An 11,582-nucleotide genomic window follows, 5' to 3' on the forward strand; every position below is an offset into this window, starting at 1 on the left:
ATTTCAGACAAACACACATGCATATACATGTTTATTCCTATTTGTGCCCATTCGTAAATATTTCTAAATCAAACTGGAAGGAGGGGAAACCAAAAAAAGGAAAAAGGATATTTAATAATTAACTTTTTTCTATATTTACAAAGAATAAGTTCAAATTCATTTGCAGTTTCATGTATAATCATATTTTTGAAGTATACTCTTTGAAATTACCTATTTTAATTCTGTAAATTAAAAATAAAATTAATTCTAAAAAATAATTATGTTCATGACCATGAGGGTTATGATGATGATGATATGAATAAAATAATCCTCATTTTATCTCAGGGAATTATTATGATTGAATCTGGTGGTGTGTTTCTATATTTTAGAAACAGTTTCTCAAAATTCGATTAATTTCTCTTCTCTTCATTGCTTTGAAAAATACCCATATGAGCCATTTTGATTTTTTTCCAGTACATCTGTCAGTCAATTTATCAACCCAAGAGCTGTTAATTCAAGGAATTCATTTAATTGATTCCTTTGAATTGCAATTTATTGACTTAAATCAGTAAAATTAACTTTGTAGAAAATTGTCACTTTATAGACACAGACTCTATCCTGCATTTTCTTTTTATCTAATCTTCTTCCCTTTTGAAAACTTGTCTTTTGGACTATAGCTAGGCAAGGGAAATAATGATGATGACGGAGGAAAAGAATCAGACGTCTGGCAGAGATTTCATCTTATCAGGATTAGTGGACCCCAACCACTATGGATTGTTATTCTTAACACTTATTCTCATCATTTTCCTGATGACAATTATGGCAAACACAGTCTTGATTCTTCTTATCCACCTTGATGTCCGGCTCCACACTCCAATGTACATCCTTCTCAAACATCTGTCCTTTACTGATGTCTTGACCTCCTCAAATGTTGTTCCTAAGATGGCCAATAACTACATATCTGGCAGAAAATCTATCACATTTATAGGTTGTGGGTTCCAAGTCTTTCTCCATTCCGCCTTCCTGGGAACAGAATGCCTTATTCTTACAGCCATGTCTTATGACCGCTATGTAGCCATCTGCCATCCACTGCGTTACCACATCCTCATGAGCCATCAAATCAGTGTCATTCTGGCTGCTAGTTGCTGGCTTGGGGGAACAATAAACTCTACATTTCAGACGACTAATGTAATGCTTCTCCCATTTTGTGGAACAAAGGTTATTGACCACTTTTTCTGTGAAATCCCGGCCTTGGTGAAACTCTCTTGTATTGGTACTTCAAAATCTGAAGAAGGTGTCACAATGGGTGCTGTTTTGTTCATTCTAATCCCCCCTCTCATCATTCTTGCTTCTTATAGTCAGATTCTTCGTGCTGTGCTTCATATGAAATCTAGAGAGGCCCAGAAAAAAGCCTTCTCTACTTGTTCCTCTCACCTGGTTGTGGTTGTCATGTACTATGGTTCTGCTCTCTCCATATACATAAGACCCAAGGCCTCTCATGCTCCAGGTCAAGACAAGATCTTAGCCATCTCATATACCATTATTGCTCCCATGCTCAACCCTATCATCTACAGTCTCAGAAATAAAGATGTCTTAAGTGCCCTGAAGAAGGTTTTAGGAAAAGCGCTTAGTTACAGAAATAAACATTTTTTAAAAATTAGATAGAATGCCCCTTGGATGACCTCGTGGAAATCTGTGGAAAATGTTCCAAGTAGCATTCATGAATTTCTGGGATTGACACCAAAAATTTTGTTTCTTATTACCTTTAAATATGAAACAATATCAACTAAACCAAATTAACTATTGGCCTGTGTAAGGAAAATCTCTTCATTTATTGAATTTATTTAATGAATTTTGGTCAATTTTATATCAAGAATTATGCTATGATTCATTTTTTATTTCCTGTATTAGACAGCAATCTCATATGAAGAAGATAATATGTTCACACACACACACACACACACACACACACACACACCCTAGACAAATTCACACAGAAACTTACTTTTCTTCCCCATTGGCAATAGAAAATAATTTTATCCTTGATATATAGAAAGATCACTTGTGATCATGTGGTTGTGATCTTGGGTTTTCCTTTGAACCCTTGAGTAAAATTAGCTAGCATTTTGCATTATTGGTTTATGTATTAATTCATCCCTCTACCTATATATAATCTAATCCATCTAAAATTTTTCAATCTAGAATTTTAAAATTAATACTGTCATAAATATTTTATAATCTATACAATGTGCTAAATTATTTTGTATATAACATACACACACACATATATATATATATATATATATATATATATATAAATTCACACAACTTGATTTTTCTAATCTGAAAATTCTCTTTGCAGATCCTCTGACCATTTGCCACATGTAGAATTGCTTGTTTTTTAATTAAATTTGACTCTCTTCTAGATGTATATTAGAAATGAGTCCTATGAAAATATATTATTTGTACAAATTGTTTCCCAGGTGACTACGTCTTATATTCTTGTTACAGTGATTTTGTTTGTGCAAAATCTTTTCAGTTTAATGTAATCAAAATTATATAATTTGGTTTTAATGTTGTTTTCCACCTATTCCTTGATCATAAACCGCTTCCCTTTCCATAGCTCTGATAGACAAACTAATCTTTAATCTCCTAGTTTGCTTATAATTTTGTCTTTTATGTCTAAATCCTGAACCTATTTTGATCTTGTGTTGGTATAGGGTATGTTATTTGGTCCAATTCAAGTTTCTGCCAGTTTCCCAAAAGTTTTTAATTGAAGAGAGAGAGAGTTTTTACCCCAGAACCTGGGCTCTTTGGGTTTATAAGACAGCAGATTCTTGTAATTATTTGCTGCTTTCTCTTGTGCCTAATCTATTCAATTGATCCACCACTCTATTTCTTAGCCAATACCAGACAGCTTTGATGACAGATGTTTGATAATATAATTTTAGATCTAGTAGGGCTAAGGCACCTTCTTTTGAACATTTGTCATTAAATCCCCAGATATTCTTGACTTTTTGTTTGTCCATATGAATATAGTTTCTTTTTTATGCTCATGAAAAGTAATTTTGGGTAGTTTGATTGGTAGGGCATTAAATAACTGGTTTAATTTGGGTAAAATTGTCATCTTTATTATATTAGCTCAACCTATCAATTAGCAGTTGATTTTTTTGTCAGTTATTTAAATTCTGATTTTATTTGGGCCAACAGTGTTTTATAATTGTTTTCACAGAGTTTGAGTTTGCCTTGTCAGTTAGACTCCCAAGTATTTTATATTGTCTGAAATTACTTTAAATGGGATTTCTCTTAATCGTTCTTTTTCTTGCATCATATTAGTCATATACGTATAAATGCTGAGGATTAATGAGGGTTTATTTTATATCCTGTGACTTTGTGAAATTGGCTTTCTAGGATATTTTTAGAGGACTTTTTAGTATTCTCTAGGTATACCATCATGTCATTTACTGAGAGTGAGAGTTTTGTTTCTTTCTTCCCAATGCTAAATCCTTTAATTTATTTTTTTTCATTCCTTGTTGCTGAAGCTAACATTTCTTTTTTTTTAGGATCTTTTTTTGTTGCAAGGTAATGGGGTTAAGTGGTTTGCTTAAGGCCACACAGATAGGTAATTATTAAGTGTCTGAGGTCACATTTGAATTCAGCTCCTCCTGACTCCAGGGCCAGTGCTCTATCTACTGAGCCACCTAGCTGCCCCCAAGCTAACATTTCTAATAAAATTTTGAAGAATAGTGGTGATAGTGGACATCCTTATTTCAACCCTGATCTTATTGGGAATCCCTCTAGCTTATCCCCATTGCATGTAATGCGTGTTGATGTTTTCAGATTGTTACTGCTTATCATTCTGAGGAACAATTCATTTTTTCCTATGCTCTCTAGTAGTTTTAGTAGGAATGGGTTCTGAATTTTGTCAAGGATTTTTCAGCATCTATTGACATAATCATATGGTTTCTGTTAGGTTTGTTATTGATAAAGTCTATCATACTAACAGTTTTGCTAATATTTAATCAACCCTGCATTCCTGAGATAAATACTACTTGCTCATATTGCATTATGCTCTTGAAAACTTTAAGAATTTTGCATCCATATTCATTAGGGAAATTGGTCTATAATTTTCTTTCTCTGTTTTGACTCTTGCTGATTCAGGTACCAGCACCATAATGGTATCATAGAAAGATTTAGGCAAAATTGTGATTCCACCTATTTTTCCAAAGTATTTATATATAATTGGAACCAATTATTTGTTAAATGCTTGATAGAATTTATTTGTGAATCCATCTGGCCCTGGAGATTTTTTCTGAGGGAGTTCAATGATTACTTATTGAATTTCTGTTTCAGAGATATGGTTAATTAGGTGTTTAATTTCCTATTCCTTTAACCCGGGCACCTTTTTTGGGAAATATTCATCCATTTCACTTAGTTTATCAAATTTATTGCCATACAGTTGGGCAAAATATTCCTGAATTATTATTTTGAGTTTCTCCCTATTGGTTGTGAGTTCACTTTTTGCATTTATGATAATAGTTTATTTTTCCTTTCTTTTTAAAAATCAAATTAAACAAAGGTTTATAAATTGTATAGCTTTTTAATAAGGCCAACTCTTGGTTTTATTAATTAGTTCAATAGTGGTCTTGCTTCCAATTTTATTTATTTTTCCTTTGATTTTTAGAATTTTTAATTTATTATTTAAGGTTGGGCATTTGATTTGTTCTTTCTCGAGTATTTTTTTTAGTTGCATGCTTAGTTCATTGATTTCTTCTTTCTGTATTGTATTCGCATAAGCATTTATGGACATAATATGTCCCCTAATAACCGCCATGACTGTATTCCTTACGTTTTGGTATGTTGTCTTGGTATTGTCATTATCTAGTAGGAAATCATTAGTTACATCCATCATTTGCTGTTTGATCCACTTGTAATAAATGGCTCAAGAATACTTAGTCCAGAGTGATTACAATGGTCTTTAATTAAGATATCTCAAAAAATGGCACATGTCTCTCATGGTGGGAGAGAGGGCTGGGGAAACCCCAATATACAAGGTCTTTTATGCACTTTGAAAGATTTTGTTCCTGCCCCATTCATGCCAGTCATAGGCTGGCATCACAAATCTAATTTATACATTGGTTCCTATGTTTTCCTACTCTGCTCATTATCCTAATGAGCAAGAACAGATAGATCTCTTTGAGTACATGCAAAGGAGAAGGTCAAGATTAGGTCATTCTAATGTACTTCATCATCTTTCGAATGGGATTTGGAGAACTCTCCCAGTTTTGTGATTTACTGGGACCCTTCCCCTTTCTAATACATTCCCTAATAGCTCCCATCCACACCCTTTGAAGACCAACACCCTACATTCCTCACAACTCCCACTTTTCTTTTTAATAACAACTTGGTCTTCTTACTTCATCAGTAATGACTTTCTCAAAATTAATTCATAATCCTAATCTTTGAAGGCACTACAGACTTTTTCTATCAATATTTTTACCTTTTCATTATTAGAGCAATACACCAGTCCTAATTTGCTGATAAAATTTTGTACTGCTTGAGTTATTAACAGAATCATACAGGGTAGACACACATGGCTAATAGGATTATCCCAATTAGGGCCAGTAGTAAGCTACCCAGTAAGTGCTTCCACCATGAACCAGCAAACCCATTCATCCAAAAAGGTATTAAAGGGGCTTTTCTGGGTTTGGACTGGCACATCTGTCAACTATCTGATATCCCTGGTTATCTCCTTTAGGACCTGCCCACTGTCATCTATCTTTAGACAACAATTTGATGAGTTCAATTTACCACAGACTCCTCCTTCTTCAGCCAAAAGATAGTCTAATACAAATCTATGTTGAAAAATCCTCTCTTTTGTTAGGAAGGCTTGGTCAGTTAGTAAGTCCAAGGCATTAGCTGTGTGATTGGTTATTTCTCCACTACAGCTTGGAATCTTTTTAGTCTATTCAGGATATAAACTGGGGCTCCATAGCCCCAACTCCCATCCTGTGCCCAGGTAGTAGGCCCTTAAGTCAAGATAGCAAATCCCTGACCAACTCTTTTGACATCTGGTTATAGGCAGTAGTCCTACAAATCCAATAATTTACCTCTAGTGCTAGTTGGTGTTCCAGGAATATAGTTTCCAACAAAGGGATAATAATGTCCCTCTTTACTTCCAAGTGGCCCTCTTAAATAGGCCATAGAATCATCATGATAATAGTACATTTCCCAATCTGCTGCACCTCTTTCTACTGCACGTTTTTATACCACTGTCTTTAGTTATTTACTAAGAAAACCAGTGGTAACTTCCTGGCTCCAAAATCGATCAAAATAAATTCCATATTTTGTGCCATTTGACCAACCCATGAATAGCTAATATACCTAGTGATGCTCCTTAAATGATTTTTTTTGAAAATGGCCATTTCAGCACTTTCTTTGAAAGTCAATACTATCTCATAATCACAGTTTCCCAGAACAAATGTCCCAGTTTGCACATATTTGCAAGGGATTCAGGTGCCATCATTAATCTCACATGTGTCTGAGTCCACCTATCTCTTAAGTTCTACAGTTCTGAATAAATGTACTCTGCTTCTGGACATGGTGAGACATTTGCTACTCCCCAGGCAAATATCCTGGAAAGTCAGTTATAAACAATAGTCACCCTGAATTGACTCAGTGACATGCCACTGATATCTCTCTCCCCTGAATCAGAATTCTGTGCCACCATGCACCTTTGACCAGGGACTGAGAATCTAGGCCAGACTCAGGGGTACTGTTACTCAAGGTCAGTTCTCAAACTTCTGTGAACTATTGAAAGTCCAACAGTTAGCCACACCAAAAAGAGTGGGCATTGACTTCTGCCAGCTAGACTCTGCTCCACTTTTGCTAACAGCCTGTTGTCTAAATCAGAGATTGGACTCACTCCCTAGGTAGGATATACAAACTTATGTATAGAAATAATAATGCCATCCAATAATCTCCCTCTTTCTATCTCAATGGAGAACATTTAACCCTCCCCCCCCTCCTTTCCATAAGAAGGGCATAAGTAGGTGTGTCACACTTACAGAGTCAAAGGGAAGTTTCAATGTACACATAGGTGAGAGATGGTGGATATGAACTGGTCCAGTTTCTCTCCTCTCTTCTCCTTCTCTTCGACTTTGGAAGAATCCAATGTCCTTCAGCATCTTCTGAATCTCTTCCAAGAAGTACTCTCCATCTTAGGTGACTAGTTGAGACCTTGTCTTCTGGAAGAGAAACTGCTTAACATTTTATTCAGTCTAAAACACCTGTTTCCATCATAAAACAATGAGATTCTGGAGGTTATTACAATTATATTTTGCCTTAATGCCATATTGACTCACATACTTCACTTTTAACACAATAAACTTCCATTATTATTATATTATATTACTATTACATGAACAAACTCCCAATGAGTATTATGACATTGACTCAAACTTATAACACATACATTTTACAGTCATCTTTTTTCTAAGACCACCCAGCAACTGTTTTAAAATAAAACAATTTTATCCTTTGCTCTCATTGCAATGGGAAACAATAAGGATAAACATACTTAACCAAAATAATTTTCTTTCCCAAATATTCCCATATTTTCCTTTTCCTGGTGTACTTAGCTAAGTCACACTCTTGTACTTAAACTAGAACTTGAAACTGTAATTATCCTAAGTATTTCCCCTTCTTCTTGAAAACTAAGGAAACTAAATTCCTATCTTAGCATGTAGCTGATAGCAGATGTCAGAGCCAGATACGTAACACACCTAACCTTTCTCTGACTATTATATCTAACTCTCCTAAAACTTCTTTTTCTGGTTTTCTTAGTAACTAACTATAAAGATCCAGGACATTAAAGAAAAATTAATTCATAGATAAAAGTATTGATTGTCAGTGTCCAGGCAGGTCACTTGGGTAAGACAAATGTCTTAGGCAAGATGTATTCTTCCAGGTGAGACATTATCCAAATGTCATTTTGGGAAAATCAAGTCAAAGGGGTCCAACCTCAGCCATACTGAGAGCTGCCCCTTTGGCTGCACATCCCTGTCACTTAAGATCTTTAGCCCATTGGCCTCCTTGGCTTCAAGAACATGACATTTACTCAGCAGCATTTCCTATTGTTGACGATCTTGGTATCTGACATAAGAGAAAATTAATTAAAAGTCCCGTGATCTTAAATTGAAGTTTTACTTAGTGAAAACTTTGCCTAGTTATAATTTCCAGTTAATATAATTCACCAAATTCCAATTATAATCTTAATGAAGTCCCAATGAATGAAACCCCTACCTAAAGCTCTAAGTATCCTTCCTTTGTCTTTGCCTAAAATCAGGTATTCTAACTATGACTAGCCCTACAGGCCTGTCTCCTACCTTTTACTAGAGACATCCCTTTGTCTGAAATCATATCTACTCTCTCTGTATATAAAGATGGTATATCAGATTCCCCTAGGCTAGAGAAACCTCCTTCTAGTCTGTTGTGTCTTAAAACAAATAAATGCCTCCTTTGTCCAGGAGGTTGCACAGAGAAATCTCAAATGATCTTGTGTTTATCTTTCCTGTATTACGTAGTGCTTTGATTTCAAAGCAAACAAAAACTGATTTGGAATATACATTATAGATCCAAAATATTCCCAATTCACACACATAACTAGAAATTTCTATACATAAACTTGTTTACTACTAGCCATCCTCAACATACAAATGATTATTTTTGTTTTGGCAAGGCAGTTGGGTTTAAGTAACTTGTCCAAGGTCACACAGCTAAGCAATCACTAAGTATCTGAGGCCTGATTTGAACTCAGGTCTCCTGACTCTGGGGCCTAATACTCTATCTTCTGCACCACCTAGATGCCTCCTAACAATACAAATTACTTTTTAGAATTCATTAAAACCATTAAAATGTTTTAGGTACCTTTAAATTTCCAATGTGTGTTATTAATTTCATTATAACAGAACAGCAATAAGAGCAAAACACAAATTACTAGATTGTACAAAGCAATCCTTCCTTATTATATTATTCATGAACCCACAGACCTACTCCAGAAAGGGTCATTCTTTTTCATATTTTCTTTATTGTCCTTCAAAGCAATCATATTAATCCCAGGCTTTAACAATAAAGTATTTAAATAACATAGCTGCAATAGATAACTAAATATTGCCAACTCTTTGCAGTTACAAAACAATGTCACACAAATGATAAACACATCTTATTCATCAGTAAGTTACCTCACAATAGGGCCCACAATTGCAATTTGTTCAGAGCCCCCCATCAGCTGCCTGCATTTAACAAGAGAGAAGTCCTCAGTCTTGATTTCTTTAAAATTAAGCATACATTGTTAATATACATTAATTTTAAGATTCTTAAACAGCTCATTTCCCTTCGAACAACAGCGAAATGAATATCCCATGATCTTTACACTTTTGTCTCTTTACCCAGATTCTCAGAATCCAGTTCCATAGATATGATACATTTAAATCCCCAATGTAATTACAACTAAATTTCCCAACAATTTAGTTTGATAAAAAAAAACTTTAGAGTACCTTCTAGAGAGAATCTGCCACTCACATTCCACAAAGCTCTATTGAAAATAAAAATACAATTGTTAGCATATTAGGCTTAACATTAAAACCAATTAGAGACTTTTCCCAAAAGTAATTATTAAGCATCCCTGATAACCTAAGTATTTCTCTTCTTAGTGACACAATACCACCTTTCTTTAACCCAAAAGTGTTGTAGTAAAGTTTTAAAATTTCAATTTAATTTAGCATTCTATGTTTTTTAATTCATCCCATTCTGTTCATATTTCGTCAGAATGTTACAATACTTAAAACCCTCAGTGTGCTTCCAAAAACTTTAGTTCAGAAACTTTAAAAATATTGAGAGGCATCACTCAGGCCACATGGCCAGAAGGTAGTCATTAAACATGATTTCCTTTCAATAAAGGAATCTCTTAACCCCTGGCTCACAGATAGATAGATAGATAGATAGATAGATAGATAGATAGATAGATAGACAGATAGATAGACAGATAGATATAGGTTAGATAGAGATGATAGAGAGAGATGATAGAAATAGAGATAGAGATAAAGATAGAGAGATAGATATAGATAGATGTATAGAGCTAGAGCTAGAGCTAGAGACAAAGACAGAGATAGAGATAGAGTTAGAGATAGAGATAGAGATAGAGATGATAGAGATAGAGAGAGAGAGAGAGAGAGAGATGATAGAGATAGAGATAGATAATATTTGTCTTTCCCAATCAATTCTCCCACCTGTAAAGGGGTCTCTTTCCCTTTAAGGCTTAAGCGTTTGAACTCTCCTGTCTATCCCCCCTCACTCCTCCATGGGTGGGTGGGGCACTTAGGTAGACTCAGTCTAAGGTTCAAATCTTAACAAGATGGCAGATGGGATCAAGACCACCACCTGTCAACCCACCACCCCCTTTCCCCACCCTAAGGAGAAAGCACAGGATCTTTCCCATACACTTGTAAGATAAAAAAAATCTTCTCTCCTATAACTTCTCAATCTTTCCCTTAAAGGTTTTTCTTCTCTTAAACTCTTCTAAACTTTCCCCAAACCACAGTTTTTCTTTTTTAGGAATCCCACTCCCTTCTCTTTGACTCTAACACACCTAGCACAGCTAAGACTGGATAAGTGATGGAAGGAATGATTTTCACGTGGGGGCCACTGCACAATACTACCTTCTCCCCAACCTTCTGAACCTCCTGGCCCCATCTCCCAGCTAGCCCTCTTTTAAAACTTAAGCTGGATCTTCAGACCCAGAAATGTCTAAAATAGACCGTAACACAAGACAGGACATTGAACAAACACACACTCCCATGTGAACATACAAACTCACACACAAGGCACTGGATCTATTAATTGTCTGCCTTCCTTCTGGATTCCTTGGCGTCCAGCTAGCAGCCACATGGCTCCTTTGCCCCCCAAACCTGGAGGTAACCTTCCCCCTTTAAGATTTTGGGGAAATTCTTGGAGAGAGAATGCAAATACCCCTCCCTGGGGCACCCTTACATCCTCTGGGGTAGCTCTCCCACATGGAGGACTTCTCAGTCAGTCCAGGGTAGTTCTGGCCATATATGTCATCCTAGAAATTGCCCCTTTACAGCAATTCTACTTCCAGAACATTTTAATCACTCTTGCTTCCAATCCCGGGTCAATCTTCCCAGGAATATCTGAGATATTTCCCCAGAAAAGAACACCAAGAAAGTGAGCTTGAAATCAAGCCATTTGCAAGCATTATTTTTTGTGTTCTTCCTGGAAAATACCAGGAAAAGAGATTTACTTTAGTTCCCCACATGAGCCCCCAAATTGTTATAAATGCCTTAAGAATACTTAGTACAGAGTGATTACAATGGTTTTTATTAAGATATCTCAACAAAATGGCATACATCTCTCATGGTGGGAGAAAGGGGCAAGGAAATCCAAACATACAAGCTCTTTTATGCCCCATTCATGCCAATCATAGTCTGGGGTCAGTTCCCATGTTTTCCCACCCTGCTCATTATACTAATGAGCTAGAAAAGATAGATCTCTTTGAGCATGTGCAAAGGAGAAGGTCAAGACTA

General features: G+C 35.6%; 1 protein-coding gene across 1 annotated transcript; it reads left to right on the top strand.

Moving 5' to 3' along the window:
- The first annotated feature begins 678 nt into the window (after window positions 1-678).
- On the top strand, window positions 679-1,644 carry LOC141509390 (olfactory receptor 2AJ1-like). Its single transcript, XM_074218919.1, has one exon. It carries the CDS (start codon window positions 679-681, stop codon window positions 1,642-1,644), a length of 966 nt encoding a protein of 321 aa, XP_074075020.1.
- The last annotated feature ends 9,938 nt before the right edge of the window (window positions 1,645-11,582 follow it).

The sequence above is a fragment of the Macrotis lagotis genome, chromosome 1 (genome assembly GCF_037893015.1).
Source record: "Macrotis lagotis isolate mMagLag1 chromosome 1, bilby.v1.9.chrom.fasta, whole genome shotgun sequence".
NCBI lineage: Eukaryota > Metazoa > Chordata > Mammalia > Peramelemorphia > Peramelidae > Macrotis > Macrotis lagotis.